This window comes from Conger conger, chromosome 15 (assembly GCF_963514075.1).
Source record: "Conger conger chromosome 15, fConCon1.1, whole genome shotgun sequence".
Classification (NCBI taxonomy): domain Eukaryota; kingdom Metazoa; phylum Chordata; class Actinopteri; order Anguilliformes; family Congridae; genus Conger; species Conger conger.
The window spans coordinates 36,313,623-36,340,247 of record NC_083774.1 but is presented as its reverse complement, the minus strand read 5'-3'; the positions used below and the strand labels follow the sequence as shown (position 1 = coordinate 36,340,247).

At 42.3% G+C, this 26,625-nt stretch overlaps 1 protein-coding gene across 2 annotated transcripts in view; it reads right to left on the bottom strand.

Annotated features, from left to right (window-relative positions):
* The window catches only part of LOC133111833 (C-Jun-amino-terminal kinase-interacting protein 1-like), a 58,490-nt gene that overhangs the window by 9,492 nt on the left and 22,373 nt on the right, over positions 1–26,625 (bottom strand). Inside the window, exons 3-6 of one of the 2 annotated variants that reach the window (XM_061222447.1) lie at positions 17,432–17,659; positions 12,779–12,860; positions 10,463–11,308; positions 1,859–1,934 (exon numbers count right to left, since the gene is read on the bottom strand). In XM_061222447.1, coding sequence (XP_061078431.1) covers positions 1,859–1,934; positions 10,463–11,308; positions 12,779–12,860; positions 17,432–17,659 — 1,232 coding nt within the window. The remainder of the gene's footprint in view (positions 1–1,858; positions 1,935–10,462; positions 11,309–12,778; positions 12,861–17,431; positions 17,660–26,625) is intronic. The other variant, XM_061222448.1, reaches the window with a different exon arrangement.

Genomic DNA, 26,625 nt, shown 5'->3' with positions numbered 1-26,625 from the left:
TCACGCTGAAAAACAACCGACCAGACTTCCTGTTCCTGATATGATGGGCCAAATCATGTCATTTAGATTTTAAAAAAAATCAAAACGCTGTTTGTTTATGGAGACTTCAAACTAGAATAACCCAGTGATGGTGGCAGCCTATAGTCGAGTGATTAAGCTAACTAAATGTAAATGTAATGATGAAATTTGGAATTTGGCCATTGCCACCATAATCAACTGTAACATTCCTGTTAATCCCCATGGCTGGTTCTTATCAAACTTGGCACATTTCTAGAAGGTGCCTCCCAGCAACACCTCCCAAATTTGGTGTCATTCGGCCACTTGGTGGCAAAAACAGGAAGTTGAATATTACAACCAGACTTCCTGTTAATGATATGATGGGCATAATCATGTCATCAAGAGAAACATTTGGTGCAAAATTCTGAGAGCTGTGATATTCACCGCTGTATTAGTCACAAAGCACCACCACCACCATCACCATCATCATCACCATCATCATCATCATCATCGCCACCATCATCATCATCGCCATCATCACCATCATCACTGAGAGCTGTGATGCAGGGCTTCAGTCCTGGAGGGCCAGTGTGGGCCCTGCCTTCCCTAATTTCTGAAAGAGCTGTATACGCCACTGACGGTCAGCAGAGGTGTGACCTTACAAATACTGTACAGTAGAGGCAATAAGAAAAGCAAGCCACCCACTTTTAAGACAAACAGCATCATAAACTATGATTCTCAAATGAAGTCCAGGGTGGTTTAAATGTAGTGCCACACTGTGTAGCCAAATGTAAACACACCACAATCATGCATGGAGTCTAGACAGACCTCCACAGCGACAACAGATTGGTCGAAACTTAAGGCACAGTAAGGGTTCGTTTCACTTTCCTGAACTTGGCATCATCTCAGACACTGCGGAAGCTGATAGATCTCCAGAAGGCACTTACCAGATTAACATCTTAATGGAACTCTCAAGTTATTCTCTTTCATCACTCTACAAAGAGATATGATCAGTAGAGTCTCTGTGACAATCAGACAATTCCTAGAATGTTCCATTTCAGGACCCACTGGCTCTAATGACCATAGAGTTGCTCACCTTTTCTATCCCTACAGTATTCAATGTAAGCCTCTCAAAGCCAATACTTTCATTTTGTGGATATTCATGAGGGGGACATGACTGCAAGTTACAGTCTCTGGGAATGCCACTGCATGAATATTCACTGTAATAGAGCACTGGAAACTCATTTTGCCAAACCACACGTGCTGAAGTCAGGAAGCAGAGCACATGAAAAGAACACAGAAGGTGACAATCTTGCTTGACTACATGATCTTTAAATATTTGGGCAGTGGGACAATTTATTTTGTTTTGGTTCTTGCCACCAGCACATTGGATTAAAAAAGAAACAATGAATATTATGATGCAATGAATACAATACAATACAATCAATATAACATTCATACTGTCACTGTATTTAATTTGAGGGTATTTACATCCATACCAGGTGTATGAAGTGCATCCCTTTTCGTACATTCAGTGGCTTCAAGAAGTATTCAGTCCCCTTCACTTTATGCACTCTTTAATTTTAAACTGATAAAGCCCAGTCATGTAAAGCAGTGGTCACCAACCCAGGTCCTGGAGAGTTACTGGTTCTGCTTATTTTCGTTGTTACTCTGCACTTAAATGAATAAATTACAGAAGTTGATTGCACAGTTAACTCACCTCACTTGGTTACCTGAGGCTTAACAGGATGAAAACTAAAACCAGCAGGCCCAGGACTCTCCAGGACCAGGGTTGGAGACCACTAATATAAAGCGTCACCCGAACTGGGAACCAGTGTAACAAACAACCCTGCCATCGTACCTGAAGACAGCTCGATGACTCTGTTCCACCTCCTCTCCGTTTATAACGCAGGAGAAGAGGCCGAAGGACTCGGCGCCTGGGGGAGGAAAATCGAGAGGGCTGGCCTGATGATGTCACGCAGTCCACACAAACCAGAGCACATTCTGCACTAAGCCTTTAAAGTCAACTCATCATGTTCTGAACACCAAGTTAGCTCACCATGTTAACTCAACATGTTCTGAACACCAAGTTAGCTCACCCTGTTAACTCACCATGTTCTGGACACCAAGTTAGCTCATCATGTTCCGAACAGTGCAACTTTCATGACGAATAACTAAAAAATTACTTGCAGATCAGCTTTGGTTTTTGTGTGTGTGTGTGTGTGTGTGTAAAGTATAATTCCTTCCGTTTTCATGAAAACTTATGTGATCCATTTCAGTACACAGTTACATGGTAATAGTTGTCCACTGTGACATTGTAGTGGGGATGCTGTTGCTAATGAGAGACTACAAACCTGGCAGGCTTATATGGCGATGTTTGGACCATCGTGAATTAACACGGTCTTCCGAACACAGGGAAATTGTACAGTTATTTGTCGTTTTCTCTGTAAATATCGGTCCAATTCACATCAATCAAAGTGTTTTAGTGTCTGGGATAGTCAATAAGAACCATAATCAAAACCACATTCCTCAGGAGTAAAACTACCATCGAACGGACGTTAAATTCTGGTGGAAGCAGTCGTGTCCCTGTGTTCTGTTCAGAACACGGTGAGTATTTTGTATCTTATTTCATTCCACTAATCCCACCATTTCATCTCACAATTGTGAAGTATCTGTGCGACAAGGTGCGGTAAAATTGTAACAACTAAAAACAACTGCATGAATCATTAATATCAGCATTATTCTCCAGGGCAAAAAACACTTGATATTCAGCTGATATTCTGCATGAATGTGTAAACGAGCAAACAATTAGGAACCTATATATATAAGTTTTTTGGCATAAATAGAAACAAAATATAATCAATGTCCATGTTGTTCAGTTGTTTTAAAACCAAACGTAAGCAAATATGATTCACTATAATGTGCTACAGTAGCCTAGCATAGACTAACATGTATAGTTAATATACCTATAGGACAAATAAGAATGTTTGTAAACAGAGGTCGCTAAGATACTTCCAGGTGGCCACTCCTGCCGTGGAACAAAGTAACATTACTTCAAAATCGACTGAACCAGCGCTGTTAGTTAGTTAACTATGCCGAAATCGTGTTGTGTTTGGGTCTGTAATGCCAAATGTAATCAGTGAATTGGGTTTTTCTGATTCTTAAAAGGGAGCATATCCCAGATCCTACAGTCAATTTAGAGGGCGGTCACAGGTTTGACAGGAGCAAAAAACAAGAACAGAACTTCTGATAGTATTGTCCTTCACAAACATGGTTGGCTGCTGGGATGATAACATTACAAACATGAAACGATTAAATGTTAAATCTGACCTTGCATGTTGTAAAACTAGTTAGCGAACTAGTTTTGTTGGTAACGTTACAGTAATAGGGTTACCAATAACGATAGCTAGCTAGTTTGCACTGGTATTCAGGTTAATGATGTTGGCTAGCTAACGTTATCTACAATGTTAAGGGGCTAGCTAAACCACATCATATAAACTATATAAATAAAACAATTTCCTTCAGTTTTCACAAATTATTTTAATATTCACGTGGTTAAATGACACTGCCAGCTATTCATATTCCTCAACATCAGTAGGCAGCAGATCCAGAGCCGTTATCCACCCGGAAGTAAGTTATTTGCTGTTATGACGTCACGCTGATTTGTCCTATAAGGTACAAATGCAACATGTTTTGTTGCGTATTCATTTCTGCGAGTAAGCAATACAAGTCAAACCTATGTGCACTTGAAACCAGGATATAAATTACCGAAATGGCATGAGTTTTGGTTTAATGAGCACAAACACCAAACTTTTTTTTTTTTTTTTGATTAACTCACAATATTTAATGCACAGATCTCAGACTTGCAAGCTAGCTGGAGGACACCACAGTGCGTGTATGAACACATTTTTGCATCCGTACTTATATTGTTGAATGAGAAATGTGTTTGCTAAAATTGTGAAGTGTTACAATTGTGCCTGTTCTCCCCTACGTGGAAATAGAAATCATCATCTTCATTAATAGAATGAAATACGCTTAAAGTTTGCTTAGGATATCATTTGTGAAGACACATTTGTGAAGAATTACACTCCAGTGAGGCGTTTTCTCACTGCTCTTTCTAAACTGCCAAAATATAGCAAAATGTAGTATGTGAGGTTTATTGTTGGTCACTTTGATTAGCAGAACGAGAAGGGACAAATGTAAATTGGCAAAGGATGAATTCCGCACAGATATTAGGAAGTATTATTTCACACAGAGTGCTCACTGCGTGGAACAGCTCGTTGTGGAGGCAGAAACACTGAGGGATTTCAAGACCAGCCTCTGTGTTAGGCCGCATTTACCCAATTCCGTTTTTTCGATCACGTGGCACAGATCGGATATGTATTACGAATGTATAAACAGGACAAAAGCACGTGGAATTGGATCTGTTTCAGGCCTCAATCATATGTGGAAATAAATCTGATATTGATTGGATATCTGCCAGTTCGATTGTCATCTGAACGGACAGATCGGATCGAATCACACGTCATTTAAAATGCGACGATCTGATACTTTTTCCACATTTTAATGGCGTATAACATGCACAACTGGCACATACGCCCAGGCTGCAATAAGGGCCCTCCTCTTTCTTCTCCACCTTAAAATGTGACCATTAAAGATGCTTCGGAAAGCAATAGCTTGAATTTGTCTTTTTTGCGTCCATTGCAAATAGCGACACATGCGGGTTGTTTCAACTTTTAGGCAAGTGTAAACACAGGTATCGGATATGGGTCACTTTTAAAAGGAAACAGGTGGTAAAAAAAAAACTGAGGCCTGTAGTGTAGATGTGGCCTTAGATACCATTTAGCTTTAAGGCAAACTAAGCAGTAGGTACACTTAGCGGTAGGCCGGTTCTCACCGTTATGTTACGTTGTGTATTTAAGAGTCGTAAGTCTCTGTTGTGTAACAAAAAAATAAAACAATCCGAGGTGAAGAAATGTTATGTTATGTACTCGCTAGCTGCTCTTCATGCATTTATTGTAAATAAATAAACAATAACACACAATGGACATTTTTGGCTTTAAATGAGTTCAATAATCAGATTTGTGTTATTTTTTTCAACGTCATCGATTGATACGAAACCAAGAATAAAAACATAGACGCTAAATGTTTATATCACTCGCAAATACGTACTAATTGCTTTTGTTTACGTTTATGGTCTGTGATATACAGCGTCCCTGACTGAGTGAGTACCTGAGTTTACTAAATTAGCATACACGTGCCGTGGGAAAAATTATGAATAACATAGGCTATAATTATTTTGTCATTATTGTCATATTTTTTTTATGTCCTGCGTTCCAAAGGCGCAAAATTCCATAAGCTAGTGCGACCACTGCTCTCATGGGTCATACACACTGTAATACTTTAATGATATGGAGCCCCACCCTAAACAATGTTGTCATCTGGGTCTCTACTTTCCCATATTTGAACATACTGCACAAATCAGCCATTGCAAATTAAGTTGACTATAGATAACCGGATGTATCTGGACATAATGACTTCACTGGATTGGATTCACATGTTTTCCCTGCTGAGAGACAATGTAATGTCACGTGGTCATAAACCAAAATACATTATTTCAACTTGCAAACATGAAAACAGCATTCAATTTACTATGTAGCGTATAATAATTTAGCTCACAGCAAAGAAAATGGTCAGAATCCCACCCTAAACAATTATGTCAGATCCAGTTATGGATAGAGTGGCTCCCCTTCATCCGAATTGCATAGAACGCATTCTGAAATTGTATTGGAGGCTGCAGTTCAGATTAAACGAGATCCCAAAGCTTCAGGTATGTATTTAATATTGTGATTTTAGACACCTATAGTACCAGTCAAAGGTTTTGGACATTTTACTGGCTTTTCTGATGAATGTTTTTTTTTCCTCTGTTAGTAAAAAAAAATGATGTGGTCAAAGTGCAGATTCTCAGCTTTTATTAAACCATATTTATGTTTCACCATGTAGTAATTACTGCACTTTTTATACAAAGCCCCCATTTCAATGTTTGAGACAAATGAACAATATAGTAAAATAAACAAGCCATATTTTGTATTTGGTTGCATAATCTTTGCATGCCATGACTTCCTGATGTCTGTGACCCATCAACATCGTCAGGTTGTCCTACATGCGATACTAAAACTCTTTGCATTTGAATGGATCTCTATTCGACCTCAGGGGTGGGACTAGATTCAGCTGTAAATTACGCTGATACAGCATGGAACACATTTGTTGGCTAAATAGCTTTAAATCATCCAGGATCCAAGGTACGAATCAAACGGCCATGCCATGACTAGATATACAGTAGATACTTCAACGGTTGTTTTTCCTGAATAATTTGTCCATTGGGTTCAACAGGAAAATTAAGAAATGTCTGGAGAAATGTCTCTTGTAGTATCTACAGCATATCTGGCAGCAGCAGGATCGTTTGAGGCTCATCTGATATTTGGGACCCTTGATGACATAAAGCCATTTAGCCAACAAATGTGTTCTATACTGTTTTGGCGTAATTTACAGCTGAATCTAGTCCCACCCCCCAATTCCCATAGAGATCCATTCAAATGCAAATATATTTTTGTATCACTTGTGTGACAACCTGAAAGTAAGATATCCAGATAAGTGTGAATCTGCACTTTGACCACATATGAATTGTATGATTAAAAAAAGAGAAAATAAAACATGAATTAGAAAAAGGCACAGTGTGTCCAAACTTTTGACTGGTACATTGACTGAAATGATATGAGGCAGAAGAGTTTTATCCCAATAGCATCATAGCTTCCAATGGCCTTGCAGGTTAGATTTCAAGACCTGGTTTAGACGTTTAGACACGTGAAGTACAGGTCATTCTGAGGGTAAGACAACATAACAAAGAATGATTTTTGGAGAAGATCTAAGAGGCACAATTGTTCCATTACAGTTCTAACCAATCAACCAAACTCACAAATATTAACAGCCCTTTCATAAGCAAGACACAACAGATGCCAATTTCTAGTATTATTCTGTATTATTAGTATTATTCTGCTAACCTGCCACTTCTGCCCTCCTTGTGCCAAGAACGGACCTTCCCGGATAATCATCTATATTTGTCATCTGCCTAATTATTATTTGCATAATTTATTATTTGTAAAGTTAATGATTTAACTGATGAATTTAATTTAATGTATTTATATATTACATATAAACACTACTGTTAAACTCACTGTTTGCCCATTGCCGGCCAGAAAGAGATAGTCTCCCCCTCTGAACTTGGTTCTGCTCAAGGTTTCTTCCTGTTAGTCAGGGAGTTTTTCCTTGCCACTTGGCTTGCTCTGAGAGTGTCTCAGGCCTGGGTTGTGAATTGAATTGAATATTATCAGGGCATTTCTCTGGAATATTTTCTCCGATTAGCTAACGGTATTGTGCTAATTGAATACACATAACAGGCTTAACATCGAGCTTCCCAGAAAACGCTAAATCCCGAATAAAGACGTTATAACTATCAGGCCAGGATTAATTTCCTAAATGTGTTAACAACGTCTCCAATTCATTGCCAATTAATGAAAAGTGGTTCCACAACGCCGATTTAGCCACCGGTGACCTCTGGCAAACACCCCCCCCTCCTCCCTCCCTTTCTTTCCCTCAGTCCCTCTCTCGCTCACACACTCGTTCCCACACAACCCATCCTGGGCCGATCCATCGTTCGCCCAGAGCCAATAGAAGCACCCAAGTCCCAGCGTTACAATCAGCAGTGAAATCACTGGGGGTTCCCCAAGGTGACTCTCTGTCTCAAAGACAGATTTACTCACAGAGCTCATTCCAATCCCTCACTATTCTCCTATTTTTTCTTCTTCTTTCTCCTTTTCTTGCCCCTAGCTCCACCCATTGGGAGAGGCTAGGAAAAGATTTTTTTAAAATAGAGGTAAAGAAGGGGGAAGTCGAGCAAACATGAATTAGGCAAATGGAATGTCCTTGCTTCTTCAAACATCAGTTTGAAGCCTGATGCGTGGCAGATGGGGAGAGGTGGACCCACAGGTCGATCATTTAGACGTCAAATTTTTACAAAAAAATACTTCCGCAAAGGATGCACTTGTGTTTCCTCAAAAGAAAGGACAGTTTGGAAGTTCTTAATCTCTACTTCTGGCTCCCAGAAGGAACATTTAACAGGCTGGTATGTCCTTAAAGATGGCGGACCTTGATCAATGTCTTTGTTAGGACCAAGGCGCACTGATTCCATAGCGCACTGAAAAAATTATTACAATTTTCGGGAACCTCAAAATATTCATACTAAACAAAATTATGTATTTTCATATGAAAGGTGCTTTCAGTCATCAGTGAGATGGAAGTACCAGTTCTTCAGAACAATGCCTTGCAATACCAGTACACCAGCACGACCACATATTACTGATACAACCTTTTAAGAGATAAACTTAAACTTAAAATATGCCCATGGGCCACCAGCTCTAACTATATATAATTAGCTCTCTATTTTCCGTAATAGGCGTCTTAATTAGTTGAATCAGCAGGCGCTAGGCTGGAAAAGTCTTAATACTCTTTTCCCTCAACTCTTGTCCCTCAATGGCATATGATTTGGCAACACTGATACTATATATAACAGCACAAAATCAGTCGGCCAGCAATCGCCTGAATTATTGCTCTCTAAAGAACACGATTCCTTCATCCACTGTTCTATGGGCGCTGAGAGCAGTGATGGATGGTTTGTGTCACCAGCGGCTGGAGACAGCTACTGTCTATCGTTTCTTCCTGACTGATCTCAGAGGCAGCGATGATTGATACCAGGTCTTCTTGGCAGGGACAGACGCTCCATTAGTTGGATCACAGGGCAGGAAGTGGGTGGGCTTGTTATGGGCAGCAGTATTTTACAGCTGCCCCACCAGGCACCAGAAAGTTCCATCTGTTCTCCACCTCTAAGGAGACATGACCAAGCAGCCAATCAAACGGCAATCTCAGAGTGTACATTTTGTGAAAATTCTATTCATAGCACCATAGAATGTCACAGTACTACAGATTATGAACAGCCATTATTAGAGAGCACTAAGAATTCCACGAAAAGCCTGCATGCTAACACTGGTTGTGGCTGTTACCATATCATCAGGAAACAGTTCATCACCCAACACTCAAAAATTACATTTAACAAATGTAAAAAAAACGAATCGGAAATGTCTTGCTTTGTATAAGTTTACTGCCCCACAGTTTACTTCTAAAAAATAACCACAGAGAAAACATCTGTCTGCCAGTGTCCTAATTTAAACACACTTTCTAAGAAAACCACCTTCAACCACCACCTGCCAATTTGGAATTTGCTGAAAAAAAAACAAACAGCTCAAGTTAGGTTTTGAAACTGCTGGTTCAGACCAGCTCATACCCAGCTTTATGGCCAGCTTGGACATGCTGGTTGACTAGCAGGGACTCTCGTCGCTACAAACTGAACCATCACTTCAGGAAAGCACAGATAGACATTAAATGTCTCTTCTGCTGCTGCTTGTTTTCACTATGCTGTCCAGCTGTTTTGAGGAGGACATGATCGTGTAGCTCGGGGTGGTCGGAATTGTTGCCTAAGAGAGTAGCCATGGAGCAGTGAGACTGGGATATCTCAGCGATAAAAAAATATATATACCGCCTAGTGTGAGTGCGATGCTTTACACAGTCTCTCTCTCTCTCTCTCTCTCTCTCTCTCTCTCTCTCAGACACACACACACACACACACACAAACACAAACACATCTCATAACCACCAGACAGTATTCACGTGAAGAGAGTGAAGAGTGACAACCAGAGCAGGACGCAGGGCAGACACAGTCCCTCTCTCTCTCTACTAAGACTTGGACTGAAAAGGGGATTAGTGTCCAATCCAATTAGTCCTAGTCCAAGACCTAAATCCTTCATTTCTGAACTTGTGATGCTCTGACTGCCTGCAAAGCTATAGCCAGTCAGCCTTTTTTTCAGACCTGCAATAAATATACAGTACTGTGCAGAAGTCTTCGACTTGATTATATATATGATTGTTTATTTTTTTGTGTGTGATAGTATAAAAGAACACATTTGAGAATTCCAAAAGACTAAAATGTAATGTAAATTGTATAGTATGTTTATTTAGGACCTTTCATTGAATTATTTTTGAAAGAATCTTATCTGTACAGAATGTTATACAGGTGCCTAAGACTTTTGCACAGTACTGTATATGAAATTAAAACATTTTGATCCACCCAAAAATATTTCACAACATACAATTTTATATTGTATATTGCATTGATATATGACAACGTTTGTTTAATATTATTTTAAGCACTGACATTTCCAAACCACTTAAATAAAGAACATTTGTGGATTCAACACAGTATATTAGGCCAAATAAACAATAAAATAAATAAATGCTGTTTCTGAAGTAAAGCTTGGTTTAAGACGGAACCCCGGCCAGCGCACACGGAACTTACTGGAGGAGCGGGACCGCGCGTTCATGAAGACGTTGAGGAACCTCCGGGAAAACGGCAGGTCGGCTGAGGCCGAGGAGTCCTCCGACAGGCGGGGGGCGCCCCTCCGCGCCCTGCGGCTCCTCCCCCCCTCCTCCTCCTCCTCCTCCTCCTCCTCCTCCAGGGCGGACTCGTAGGGCGAGGAGACGCAGTTGTCGTAGACGGTGGCCGAGTCGCTGTCGTCGCTGTAGCCCTGGTAGCACTGCCTCAGGCTGACCAGCTCCAGCTGGGCGTGCTCGTCCACCACCAGCGTGTACTTCACCGAGTCGTAGGAGAGGCCGCTGGCCTCCGAGCCCACGGAAGTCCGCGGGGCCCCGGGGGGCCCCCCGCCGGGCGTGTCCGGCTCGCTGACGGCGGGGGCGTAGGCCTCGTCCTCCTCGCTGATGGAGGGGTTTGTCCGGTCGGGGAGAGGCTGGTAAGGTGGGGGTCCCTCAGCGTCCGAGCCCACGGACATTCGGCTGGCCTCGCCGTTGCGGGAGACCGGGGGCCTCTCCTGCTCTGGGGGGTCCGGGGTTCCGCGCACGGGGGTCAGGCAGATCTCCTCGTCGGGCTCCAGACGCACGAGCGTGGGGTAGCGGACACGCTCGCGGTGCCCCTCCCCCGGGGGCGGGGCTTGAGTGTATGGAGGCGGGGCCTGAGTCTGAGGGGGCTGGGATTGGCTGTGAGGGGGCCTGTCCTGTGTCTTTGAGGCCCGTGGGGCCTTCTGGCACGGGCCGTCCACCGAGGTGCCTTTGTCTTTGGTCTGGGCCCCCACGCCATGTTGGACCTTGTCCTCGTCGCTCAAACATACGTGGGCTGGCGTGAGCTCCCCTGTCACGCACACACACACACACACACACACACACAAAAACACAAGGACAACTGGTTATCACACGGACCAAATTTGTGGATTACATGGAAAAATGTATCTTTCACATAATGTGCTGAACAGAACATGTGTGGCAGGCGTTTAAATCGAAATTCTGATTCACTGTACTGTGCAACATAAAAACTAAAATCAGTGGGGGTGAAAAATTCTGGAACATCACAGAAAACCAAAAAACAGCATCTCACCTGATAGAAAACAGGGCTGTCTTTCTTTCAAATGAAAAGCTTCCCTTCATAACAATGAAACCTGAATCAATTGCATATAGACTGAATGAAAGGTGAACAGACCCTTGTAAGGAGATGTACTTTTACTTTATTCATGAGTATAATGAATGTACTAAACAATAAAGCCAACGATAACAACGTTACCATTTCTTACAAGCAAGTACCACACCTTCAATGAGTATGCAGTACTATTTTTACGGTAGCACGTGTCGACAGCACGTGCTTTCCCACGCATCACCTGAAGCTACACCAAAACATTTAAAAGCTTCCCTTCAGAACAATGAAACCTGAATCAACTGCATATCGACTGAATGAAAGGCGAACACTCCCTTGTAGGGAGATGAGTTATGAACATGTGACATTGGCTCAGGCTGTAAGAGCAGTCGTCTGGCAGTCGGAGGTTCGATCCCGCCCTGGGTGTGTCAAAGCGTCCCTGAGCAAGACACCTAACCCCTAAATGCTCCTGACGAGCTGGTCGGTGCCTTGCTTGGCAGCCAATCACCACTGGTGTGTGTGTGTGAACAGGTGAATGAGAAGCATCAATTGTATAGCACTGTGGATAAAGGCGGTATAGAAATGGCAACCATTTACATGCATTTTGTCTCCAGCTTCGCTGTAACATTCCTGTAACTTTCATTGCTCATTACTTTGTTGGCTGATTCTGAAGGCTGTGACCTTACCAGTGTGCAGAGGCACCTTTGCTTCCATACATACTGAGTCAATGAAATTGAACACTGCCCCGCTGAGAGCACACAGCCCAAATGTGTTTTTAAATAAAGATATCTTCTTACTGCCATTTCTCTCTGACAGTGGGTGATTACCATTACATTACAAGTCATTAAGCTGAAGTTTTTCTCCGAAGCCACGTACAGTTGACTATACTAAGCGGCAACCAATCACCTGTGGAGCCTTGCTTGCAGGAGGAGGTTAATATGAATTGAAAACAGGCTTTGAAAATATGTGCTGCTGTGCTAGCTAGCTCACTGCTTCTCAGCTCACACTGGCTGTTGCTCTGGCACTCCCAGTTCCCAGGCCTCAGCAGCCTTTACTGAGAAGTGGTGAACTTGCTGAAGGCAGCTCCACAGTATGGGATAGATGGTGACTCATGGAGCCAGTGACTCATGTGTACAGCGTTTCCCGACTGTGCGTGGGGGGGGGGGTCTGAACAGGAAACCATCCCAATCTCACCTGTTTTCAGAGGCGAGGATGAGCACGATACCTTCTCCTGCCAGCTGTACTTCTTACCGAAGGAGTTGTTGTTCAACGTGTCCTGTGATTCAATTAGGAGGGAGCGAGAGGGAGGGACGGAGGGAGGGAGAACAACACAACAAAGCTTTTATTCTGAGCAACCAAAGCCCTTCTGTGCTATGAAGCCTGTATTTAAAGGGAACATAGACTCTTTCTCAGTGGTCACAACACAAGGGCGCACCACATACAGTATACACAGGCAGGAACACCTAGAAGTACAAACACGCACACAAACAGCACAATGTACATTACATTACAGGCATTTAGCAGACACTCCTATGTACAGTGGGCTCTAGAATTATTGGCACCCTTAATGAAAATGGAGAAAATGGATCATGACCTATATTATATGTTCAAACATATGGGAAAAGGATATACTTTTATTTCAATACATTTACTCTCATGTTTTTATTTAGTAATCTCATTTATTCTTAAAACCACAGGTGCCAAGATTATTGGCATCCCTAACAATTTTTGTAAATTAAATTTTAAAAAGTGAAATCGGCAATACAATTTTAATTTACTTAATCTCAGTCTAAAGGAACTATATTGTGTCATTCCATCACTTCCTATTTAAAAGAGTATAAGAAATTAGTATAAAATCTCTTTGACAACCATCAGCATAGGAAAAGCCAAAGAACTATCAATTCAGAAGGCACAGATGGTAATTGACCATCACAAGTCGGTTAATGGATACAAAAATAAAAAACATAAACAGTTAAACTTACCACTTAGCACTGTAAAGGCAATAATAAAAAGGTGTAAAACATATGGAATGGTTGCCAGGAAGAGGATGCAAGTGCATATTATCCCCACGGACGGCAAGGAAGATGGTGAGGGAGGCCATGAATACAAGAATTGCAGAGATTGGTTGCATTTTGGGGTCACCAAGTCCAAAAAATCATAAAATGACACCTCCATACCAAGAAACTCTTTGGAAAGGTGGCACGAAGACAGCCCTTACTGAGCACAATAAACAAAATCAAGCAAGTTGAGTTTGCCAAACCGCATGAGAATTATGTCTGGAATTGAGTGCTATGGTCACATGAGACCAAAATTTGGGCCAGACACACAACATCAACATATTTGGTGGCAAAATGTAATGCATACATGGAGAAGGACTTCATACCTACTATCAAATATGATGCTGGGTCGTTGCTGTTTTGCTTCCGAGCCCAGGGGCATTATTTAAGATCAATTGCACGATGAATTCAACACAGTAAATTTTGGCAAAAAATCTGGTTGCCTCTGCTAGGAAGTTGAGACTTGGTTGTAGGTAGATTGTCCAGTAGGACAATGACTCCAAACATATATACAAAATCCAAAACAAAATCCAAAAACGCAGAAAATAGTTCATGAAAAATGAAAAACATGTTCTGCAATCGCCATCTTAGTCTACAGACTTAACTCCCATGAAAAACTGGTAGTCTGAATTGAAGAGGGGTATATCAATGATTCTGAAAAGTTCTGCATGGACAAATGGTCAAAAATCCCTCCAAATGTGTTATATAACTTTATCACAAATTATAGGAAAATACTCATGGCTGCCATCTTTGCCAGGGGTTTCTGCAAGAAGTATTAAACCAGGGGTGCCAATAATTGTGGAACCTGTTTATTGTAATTATTTGAACAATATAAGACTTGAATAAGGTTGATTCCATTAAATCGTTAATAAAGCACATACTGGGAAATAAAAGTCAATAACTGTTATTTTTTTAGTTTACAGCATTTTTTGTGCATATTTAATATGCTAATATTGAAATATTATAGTTATTTAGCTGATGCTTTTATCCAAAGTGACTTACAGCGGTCATACTGAGCTGGGAACAATCCTCCCCTGGAGCAATGTGTGGTTAAGGGCCTTGCTCAAGGGCCCAACGGCTGCATGGATCTTGTTGTGGCTACACCGGGGCTTGAACCAACCTTCCTCGACTTGTACCTTAGCCACTAGGCTACAGGCCACCCCAGTCATGTACCTTAGCCACTAGGCTACAGGCTGTCCCAGTCATGTACCTTAGCCACTAGGCTACAGGCCACTCCCTTTTTCTCCCAATTTGGTAGCCAATTGGACCCTGTCTGATTCAATTAGAGTTAGTATTAGATACACCACCCACACACCCCGTCCCTCGGCGGCCAACAGGAGAGTGACACGCCTTCTTCTCCCAAGTTGTAACCGTGATTCCGAGGTGCTTGTTTTGTGCGGCGATCTACTAACCCTGCCAAGTCCCTCCCTCTGGAGCAGCGAGCCAATTATTGCTGCTCCACGTGAGCCGGCCAAACTTGGCTTTTGGCAGGACCAAGAATCGAACCCCAGTCCCCAGTGTGCAACTGCAGCAAACTGCAACCACAAGTCTGCTGCATCTTAGCCTGTTGCACCACCGCGGCTCTTAGCCTGTCCCGTTTTTAATCATGGTGGAGCTGTTTGAACTGATCAAAACACGCTAAGGCACTGCAGTATCAACTCATGTTTTTGTATATATGTAAGCCTCTTATACATTGAAGAAAATAAAGTTTCATTTTGATTGGAAACGTCCTACCTCCAATCTACTTGGCTGAATATCAAACAGTTTTTGGTCATTTTCTGCCCAGACCCAATTTTGGCATTGCACATTTTTTGTATAAATTATCCATTTTGACTTCAGGTTGCTGGTGGCTGTACTTAACCAAGATATTTAATAGTATTTCAAGTTTGGATACCATATGCCAAGACATAGATAGACAACTCAATTTTTGTACATAAGAGGGACTATTATACCTTTGAAGGACACAAAGTTTCATTTTGATCAGAAACCTTCCATGTTACCAACTATTTGGTTGAATATGCAACACTTTTTGGTCATTTTCTGGTTGGACCCAACTTTGGCATTGGAAATGATCTATTTGACTTAATTTCCCTTGTAGCTTTTCTTAACCAAAATATCTACTAGTCTTACAAGTTAGGGAGTCATACACTAAGTGGTGCTGTTGCAGTAAGTAAACCATCAAATATTGAAAAATAATTGCCAAGTGCCAGGATTTGGATTAATGACTGTAGCTTTTTTTTCTGGGCAGCATTATGAAAATCAGAGTTCATAATCTGAAAGTAGGCAGAACATTCAGTCAGACAAAAGTTTTCAGGTTTTTATGCTAAAGATATGTTGCTCCAAAATTGTGCTTTTCTTTTTTGGTATACTAACCAGAATATCACCCTTTGATGATACCTTGGCTAGCATTTTTTGGCCCACATCTAGCCAGCCAAGAATCTGTGAGGTTTTAGATCTGAGACCACTGATCATCATATTCCCATTTCACCAGATGAGACTACAGCCTGTTTTTGTTAATAACAGATTCAGTTGATGTTGTATGTTGCACATAACTTACAGTGCTTGTGACAACATACTTATCTTTTATTATGAATATTATTATTATTATTGTAATTATTATTATTATTATTATTATTATTAATTAAAATGAGTTACAGACACAGTGGAACTCGAGCTCTGTACCATTCCAGAAATGATGTCATCCAGATGCAGAAACTGTCCCTCATCAAATATTTATCAGACCACACAGCGCCACCTGCTGGCCATCCAAAGTTCCTGCGCAGCTGCCTCCAAAAACAATCGGCTTGGATGCGTTTCAATCCCTCTGAACCGGATTTGTGCACTCCGGTGAACAGTCCCGCACCTTTGATCTCAAACCTGGTAAAGACGCGGTTTGAGACGTGGATACGGTCGGGTTTGGCGGCAGCGCGGGAAAACGTTTCGCTCGGGGGTCGCGAGCCTTTCTCCAGGCTCAGCTTAAACAGGCAATTAGTTTAATGTTTCGCTCTCTCTTCCCTTCACATGACAGCTCCCCTCTCTCCCCGCTGCCCACGAGCTTGTACAAGGAGATCACATGGAAACAACATGAAAGCACTCCCAGCTTAGAGCTCTATCAAAGCAGGAAAAAAAAAAAAAAAAACCTTTTTTAACCAGTACTGGTGACAGATTCAGCTCAGCGCACACCAGCTCTGACAGACACCTGAGAGATGGTGGCAGGAGGAGGAGAGAGGGGGTGCCGGATGACGTGTTTGGGAGGGGTACCTTTCCCCACCCCCCGTTCGTCCCCCCAAAACTTCCAAATATCGACCTCGTCATCGGCACCAACGCACACCCCAAAAACCTGCCTCTTCTTTCTGAACGTATCCAGCACCGCCCCAGCGCCCAGATCGGTTCAGGCAGGAGGCGTTACACGGCCTGCCGGGAAGACGGGCTATTTTGAGACTGGCGGAATCACGGGGTGGCAGAGAAACCGCACGCACGGTGACGCACAGGGAGAGAAAAGGTGTGCATACACACACAAACCGCTCTTTTTCTAAACTGCTTAACCCCCGTCAACTGGTCACAAACAAGTGTACCTTCTATAAAACAGCGTCGGATTCGGAACGGCCGGATTCTCCGAAAGAGGCCGAAGGTCTGAAGCCGCTCTGGTTTATTTTCGACTCTGGTTTATCAAGACCCCGAATCCAAACCGGCCCGGCCCTGTCGAGGCGCGCGCTGGCGCTGACCCGGTCCGGTTTTCACGCACGGTGGAAGAGAGGAGAGGAAAAGAGGGGGGGGGGGGGGGTCTCACCTGAGTTCGAGGCACCTGCGGGAAGAGGTTAAGGGTGGTGGGTCTCTTGGGCCGGTAGGTATCCATGGCGACGGGAGCGGGTTTGTCGGCGGGGGGTGCGGAGTGCTGGTCGCGGCTCTCGCCCGCAGCGTCGATCAGGTCCAAGTGCAGCGCCTCAGCCTGCAGCCTGCCGGAGCCCCGCCCCTCCGCCTTCCCCGGCACGCCATTGGCCCTGCGCGTCAGGTGACCCTGGGAAGATTGGGCAGCAGCGTTTCAGTCAGGAGAGCGCTGGCTGCAGCGGCGGGGGAGGGAGGGGAGGGGGAGACAGCGGGCCGGCCAATCAGAGCTGTGTAATGATATCAGCCTGTAACCCATTCATCGCCGCCCATCTGTGGTGTTTTTCAAAACAAACCCACAGCTGAATAGAGAAGCTGAAATAACACAAGCTACTTGTACACTGTTTTTAGTTAAATGAAGACTACTTCATAGTTAAAATAATACTGTATATTGCCATTACAACATTAAAACAGTACTATTTCAGAACGGTAGTACGATCCACCGGAGTTTTGTTTCTCATAGACTCAGACTATGAGAATGTGACTCAATGTTACATTTTAACATTCTGGATGAGAAAAGGAAAGTCCTAAATTCTCTCACAGGAAGCCAGCATCTCAAACAATGAACAGGTCATTCATTTCAAAAGGCCTCAAAATTATTTATGAGTCAATGATCCTTGAACACAAAACACAGGCCTAACTGAAACAGGCAACCAAAAACATCAGCTTTCATTAAAATTACATGGATAAAATTATTATTACTAGTCACAAATCATTGTATAATCGCATATAATCATAGCTACTACTACTAATAATAATAATAATAATAGTAATAATAATGCATTTTGTTTACATAGCGGTTTTCTGAGCACTATATTACACTATGTTACATTACCACGAAACAGGAACATTTAAACAGTCAATAAGAATATAGTATTTCCTGCATGCTGTCAGACTTGGCATTCGCTGCGATTACCGGTAATGCAAAATTAGTTCAGCCAGCAGTACAAGGCACAAAAGAGATTTCTTTTAAACATGACTCAACTCACAGACATACTATATTGTTCAGAAGCTCTTGCTTTTGGCTGCAGTGTCACACCCTCTTAATCACAAAGCTCCCCCCCCCCGGAAGCCCTAGCAACAACCCCCCCCAAGCTACTCTCTGACCTACTCTCCCACCCTCTGACTCAGCTATGATGCGTACATGGCAACAGCAGGAAGACACACCAACCGCTCAGTAAGAAACCACTGCCTGTTTATAGAATTTGATACAGAATAGCATTACGGTAATATAACTGTGCTTTATATCTGAATGTCAACAACCCCATCATGGAGAGTACAGGCATGAATGGCATTTTTCTTCTGCTCTTCCGATATCACAACTCCCAGGAGACTGAGATGACTTTTGCATGCTAACTAAAAAAACCAAATTGTTTTCAGACATTAACTGGCAACTGGATAGGGATTAGCACATTGTCATGACAATGTTTAGGTTCATAAATAACAATGTTGCCGTTCATTTTTGTGTATGGGCACTCCTTAGAGTTGCATAAAACAAAACAATGTTTTATAAATGAGGCTCTTGGTGAACTTGCTGACAACGGCCAGACTTTCAAGGGGCAACCCCAAATGTGACACGTGTAAGCTCCAAGTCGGTGGCGTCCGAGTTCCACATTCAGACACTAAGAGACTTTGAGCCATTAGAGACGCAGCCCTCTGCGCCCTTTAATGCAGAAAGACGGATTCCAGTTCTCATCCAGCCCCCCTCACAATGGGATAACAGGAGCAATAAGCCAATTCCTCAATAAAATGCATTATCACAATCCCAGCAAGTACTCAGCGTCCCAAGGGATGTGCTATGCTTAGAATAGCAGGTCTGTGAACACATAGGAGTCAAAACCGCTGCACTGAAAATGGCTTGACGGGCGATGTTCAAAAGCAGGCACGGTTACTGGTCATACTGCTGTGGTTGTTACTGTACTATTCACCAATACAAACCAAGTGGGGAGTAATATAGTTCTTACTGTAATCTATGATGCATCACCTTCGGGGAGAAGGGTTCACTGACATCCATGACCCTGTATATATCATCCTGATTCTCTCTCAAACATCGTTAAGTTAAATAAAGTTAAATGGGCGGCCTCTAGTGTAGTGGTTAAGGTAAATGACTGGGACCCGCAAGGTTGGTGGTTCGATCCCCGGTGTAGCCACAATAAGATCCGCACAGCCGTTGGGCCCTTGAGCAAGGCCCTTAACCCTGCATTGCTCCAGGGGGGATTGTCTCCTGCTTTGTCTAATTAACTGTACGTCGCTCTGGATAAGAGCGTCTGTCAGATGCCAGTAATGTAATGTAAAAATAACAGATCATCAACCAAGACCTCTAGCTGTAAAATGTCAGAATTGGGTGGGTGGAAGAATTGACGGAGACAGACACAGACTGAGACACACAGGCAGACAGGCAGGTAGACACACAAGTAAACAATACAGATAGACAGACAGACAGAGGAAACCACAATGGCAGAAGGTTAATTATGTATTTCTGCAGAATGGCTATTATCATCGAGAAATCAGAATGAAATGCATGAAGCAAAAGTGGATCATGGCCAGGGTTTCATTTGGACTTCGGCCTTGATTAGACGTGCTAATGTATTAGGAGCGAATGAGACAACTGCTAATTCTGTTCCATGTTTTGATAGCGTAAATCGATTTGTGTCTGCAGTGATTGCTCAAAGTGAATCCCAGTTTTGCCAACCAAGATTTTCTGCCAACTGCCCGTTGGGTGGGCTTAAAATCTTCCGAAATAAAGTGTCCGCTTCATGCAATGATTTTCCAGACTTCATCTCTGTACCACTCATTTAACCTCCCGAGTAAATACTGAGTAAAATAATGAACTTGTTTTTAATACAAAATACAAGCAGATGACAAAAACATTTTGCAGTGAAAATGTAAAAAAAATATGTTTTGTTAATATTTTATGTTAATTCAATGTCCCTTGTAGAGTAGGTTTCAACACAGTAAAACATACTGTATGGTTCTTGAGATTAAGACCCCCCCCTACAAGGGACAGAAAGTTTATAAAAGATTTTTCACCCTTTTTACATCAATAGCATTTGGCAGACTTATCCAGCTCTTATCCAGAGCAACATACAGTTGATTAGACTAAGCAGGAGACAATCCTCCCCTAGAGCAATGCAGGGTTAAGGGCATTGCTCAAGGACCCAACGGCTGTTCGGATCTTATTGTGGCTACACCAGGGATTAGAACCTCCGACGTTGCGGGTCCCAGTCATTTACCTTAACCACTACGCTACAGGCCGCTCCGTTTAGCAGCAAACTGTGAGAGTGTCCGCTGGAACGCATTAGACTGCTGTCCTCCATCTTAAATTGGCATGACCATATTTCACTTCACATCAAATACAAGTTGGGCCAGTTGACATGCAGAAACAAAAGATGCCAATCGATACTGCTCTCTAGGATGCAGACGACAGCACTCTCCCCGATTTAAGAATTTACCGGAAGCACACACGGTCCCTTTAAGCGCTTTTGACTTGTTGCTAAGCGACCAGTCGGAGACAGGGAAGGGAGACGCTGGCAGAAGATTTTTGGCGCTTGCCTGGGCCTTTTTCGGTCCATTACATGCACTCAGGGTGATCTGTACCCAACAGTTCTGGGGTCAGCCTGCTAGGTGACATGCCTAGCAGAGCCAGGACAGTTCAGAAGAAGGCCGGTATTAACGCAACACTATTACATTTAGGCTACAGCACAAGTGCTGGGACACAGTGTTCACTTACACAGCTGAACATTTACTGAAGCAAGCAGACGTAGGTCAAATAAAGAATTGTTTTGGTGTCTTTCCTAAGCTATACTCAGCTTAATCTGGTGTGTCGGGACCTATGACCGACTCACAGAAAGTGTGTCCCAACCCCTCTTGGGTCCTCTTGGTCGCCTCAATTCCACCAGACAAAAAGCACAGAAAATTTTTTTAATCCAAAACAATTATGTACTTGACCCAGGTCTGGAAGGTTAAGTACATCACTAAGGCCCACACTGCCATTCATTGCAGGTCAATCCTACATTATTCACCTGCTGCAACAGGTTAGACAATGTGGTACATAATACGGCCAATCGCATACAAGCAACCAGCAGCCATCAAGACTCAGATAAAACAAGCCAATGCAGAAACCCTTCATGCTCTTCAACATATAACATATACAGTGTATAGAGCACACAAAGATGTACTGCCATTAACATATAACATATACAGTACATAGAGTACACAAAGATGTACTGCCATTAACATACACAGTATATAGAGTACACAAAGATGTACTGCCATTAACATATAACATATACAGTATATAGAGTACACAAAGATGTTGGGAGGGTAAAATGTAAAGTACATGCACATAAATATACCATACTGCCACTCACATATAACAATCTTGACAATCTTTCGTTGAACACAAAAACCTTTATTGTTAATGATTTTATAATAATAATAATAATAATAATAATAATAATAATAATAATAATAACTTTATTTATACAATTTTCAAATGTGAAAGAATCTTGTATCCCCTTAATTATCGTCCTTTTTCTTGAAACAAGCTTGAAAATGACCAGTCAAAAGTTGCCCTTTTCTGGACTTTTTGATGAATATTTTATTTCCACTGTTTGTAATCAAGCAATTCATATGTGGTCAAAGCGCAGATTCTCATATTTTATTGAACCATGTTTTTATACATTTTGGTTGCATTTGTAAATTTTGTATACATTTTGTATACATAGCCCCCCCCATTTCAATGTTTGAGACAATTTAACATAATGTCAAATAAAATAGTCATGTTTTGTATTTGGTTGCATATCCATTGCATAGCATGACTTCCTGATGTCTGTGACCTATGAACATCACCAGGGTCTGGATATCTTGTTCTCAGGTTGTCCTACAAGTGATATTAAAACTCTTTGCATTTGAATGGATCTCTATGGGAATTGGGGGGTGGGACTTCATTTGGCTGTAAATTATGCTGATACAGTATGGAACACATTTGTTGGCTAAATGGCTTTAAGTCATCAAGGGTTCGAGGTACCAGCCTCAAACAACCATGCTGCTACTAGATACTTCAGTAGATACTTCAAGGGTTGTTTCTCCAGAACAATTTTTCCATTGAGTTCAACAGGAAAATTAGTCAGGAGAAATGTCTGTTCTAGTATCTACAGCATATCTGGTAGCAGCAGTTTTGAGGCTCATCTGATACCTTGGACCCTTGATGTTTCCTTGGCCGACCACTGTGTCTATGGTTCTCAACGTTGCCCGTTTCTTTGTGCTTCTTCAACAGAGCTTGGACAGCACATCTGGAAACCCCTGTCTGCCTTGAAATGTCTGCCTGGGAGATACCTTGGGGCGACATGGCTCAGGCAGTAAGAGCAGTCGTCTGGCAGTCGGAGGGTTGCCGGTTCGATCCCCCGCCCAGGCTGTGTCGAAGTGTCCCTGAGCAAGACACCTAACCCCCAAATGCTCCTGACGAGCTGGTCGGGGCCTTGCATGGCAGCCAATCGCCGTGAGTGTGTGTATGAATGGGTGAATGGAGAAGCAATTGTACAGCGCTTTGGATAAAGGCGCTATATAAATTCCTGCCATTTACCATTTACCTTGCTGATGCAGTATAACTACCTTGTGCTGCTGTGTTGTTGCTGTGCTCAGTCTTGTCATGGTGTATGACTTCTGGCATTAAACTGTCTTCAGCAACCTCACCTTGGAAGCAGAGTTTGGCTGTTCCTAACCCTCCTACACAGCTGTTTCTGTTTCAGTTAATGATTGTGTTTCAACTTACATATTAAATTGATGATCATTAGCCCCCTTTTGGTATAATTGGTTAATCACACACCTGACTATGTACAAAATTCCTGACTTTGTGCAAGTGTACCTAGAAGAATTGATGCTAGTCTGAAGGGTGGTCATACCAAATATTGATTTGATTTAGATTTTTCTTCTGTTCACTCACTTTGCATTTTGTTAACTGATAAAAAATAAACTATTAACATTTCTATTTTTGAAAGCATTCTTACTTTACAGCATTTTTTTCACACCTGCCTAAAACTTTGGCAAAGTACTGTATATATATATATATTCTTTATTATTTTTTATTATATCGTCTCATTTTCAACCGGTTGAGAATGTTCTCCTCGTAGTGCGTCACATGAGGATAACCACTCCCCTATCCACACAGTTTGTGCTGCTGGCCTACAGGAAAGACAATGCAAACATTTCAATAACATTAGGTTCATTTAAATTAGAGTGCCTTTTAAGGACTACTAGACCATTTCTGGTTATATTCATTCAGCTAGTTAGCATTTTCCAGGAGCAGAGCTAGTACTACAATCAAGTAAAATTATCGGCATAAAAGAAAATTCCTTAGACCAGCAGCCTAACTTACCCATCTGATATTGAAAGTGAAAATTCCCTGCTTTAAAAGGACGACATTCATCCTGTCACCACAAAGATTGCCCATCAAATGCATTGGCAAAATTTAGCCTATCGTTGCATAAATATATAAGCCAAATTGTATTGAAAACATTGGCATAAAAGTAAAATCATTAGACCAGTCGACTACGATATACAAAATCACATTTTTATATTTACGCCATTTCTGTCAAATTCTACAAATATGAATACAAAATCCCTGTTACACACCCAACAAATAAATTCCCCAATGAAACTGCTGAACTGCTTATCGAATGGTTTTGAAAATGTAAAAATGCATTTCAAAATCATAACACCACCATCAACTACAACCAGACAAGCAGAACACTTTACCCCTCTTAGGCCGGTAGAGCAAATCCATCTGTGCTAATGGACTCCAGAGTCCTGGTGACCATAGCGACGCTACCTCATCCATGTCCGGGGGCGGTGTCAGTCCTTAACTGGAAGCCAGCGCTACGGCATCCCGTCACACAAGGTGCACATGGCCTTCCCCGCTTTCTGTGACTACCCACACTGCACGATGACCTCATCGCTTCCCTCAGTGCCTCTCCAGCAAACAGTGGATGGGGGGGGGGGGGGGGGCTGAAGGGTGTGGTGAAAAGCAGTGGTTCCCAAACTCTGGTCCTGGAGTACCCCGTGTATGCTGCTTTTCGTTCCAACCACAATTGCAAAACCAAGATTTTCAACAAACTGTTCATTTTCCTTAATTAGGTGCTTCATGAGGGATTACATACCCTCCTAAACCACATTTTGACAGATAGCATGTTCCCATGTTCATGTTGTGCTGATTATTCCATTTTGCAAATGCGAATTGCATAAAAATCGGTAAATAATGAAAAACACTGAATTTAATCAGTAGGCTTCTTCTAATTCGGCAATCACTGTTGGTGTGTGAGTACATGTATGAATGGGTGAATGAGAAGCATCAATTGTACAGCGCTTTGGATAAAAGGCGTGATATAAATGCCAACCATTTACCAATTTAATGGCAAAGCAAATGATAACAAGGCAAACCTGCACATACACATGAGCCTATTCGTTAACCTCAGTCTTTTATTTGTTATGTCTTCTTTTGTAATTGTTTGTAATATGCTGCAATAAGCACAATATGAACAGAGGAATTATATTCTTTATGCCATTGAAAAGCTATTTCAGGTAACGCGCTTTCAGGTAAATAATCAATTTTAACATTTATTGACAGCTTGTTGAAATGATTCAATTGGGGTTGGATACACAGGGGTAACTCCAGCACCGAGTTTGGGATCCACTCATGTAAAGAGCCTGGTTTGTTCACTGGGACATGGAGAGAATACGAAAAGTACCAAACCTGAGTGTTGTCTGTTGGGAAGGGGCAGATGGTGGTTTGGTAGGGGTATTGGGTAGGGGCAGAGCTCGATTTAAGGACAATAAGGTAAGCGAGTGTGGAAAAGCAAAAAGCACAGCAGGCACATTGTGCATTTTAAATCGGTTAGGTTTGTGTAAGAAGGGTGGTGGCTGACAGGAATGCTCAAGCCTTTAGGAAACAGACCGTTGAGGGTTAGAGAAAGACTGACCGAAAGACCATAATCCATAATCTTCAGAAGAAAACTGGAATCTGAAGGGGGGTCATGAGCTGAATGCAGCGTCCTTTTGATATTTCGGGGAAATTACACATTCTCTGCAATTTTCTGGGACATTAATCGTTTATATAATATGGTGCTCTAGGAACTCATAAAAGGTATTTTTTATTTTTCATTTTTTTGGGTGTCGCATCACTCTGTCGTATACCCATCACGCAGCACACAAGAAGACTTTGTACACTGGAAGTCCAGCTTCATTAGCAGAGAGAACGGGAACGGCGAGGATCAAACCAATCAGAACACACGGGCTGAGGGAAACCCCAAGCCTGTCGCCATAGCAACCAGTTTTTGCCTTGTGCACGCATTTTCGGTCAGGTCGCACGCGCGTCAGTCAAAGTTCTCGTGAGATGACACAATCTCCCTTTGGAACAAAATCCACACTCCACCATGACTGCATTCACTCAAAATGAGACACCCTGACAGCTGGTGGAGTACCTTTCCATTGGTCAGAAAGTAAATCGAGCATGCTGACATGCAAGCGATCCTGTTATTGGGCGGTGGGTTTCGTGTGGAACTGAATCTTGACAGTACTTTGACATGCACATAAACACAGTCACCGAGCACTTTATTAGGTATTAATTAGGTATATATTTTTTAGACCTCTGCTGCTGTAGCCTATCCACTTAGAGTTATGATGCATTGTGTGTTCAGAGATGCTCTTCTGCATACCACTGTTGTAATGTGTGGTTATTTGCGTTAGTGTCACCTTCCAGTCAGCTTTGACCAGTCAGGCCATTGTCCTCTGATGTCTCTCATTAACAAGGCATTTCTGTCCACAGAACTGCTGCTCATTAGATTTTTTTGCTTGTTTTTTGCACCATTCTTTACAAACTAGAGACTAGTGTGCATGAGAATCGCAGGAGATCAGCAGTTTCTGAGATACTCAAACCACCCTGCCTGCCACCAACAATCATTCCACGGTCAAAGTCACTTAGAACACATTTTTTCCAAATTCTGATGGTTGATGTGAACATTAACTGAAGTTCCAGACCCATACATGATTGTATGCATTGCACTGCTGCCACACAATTGGCTGATTCGATAATCCTCAGTTCCT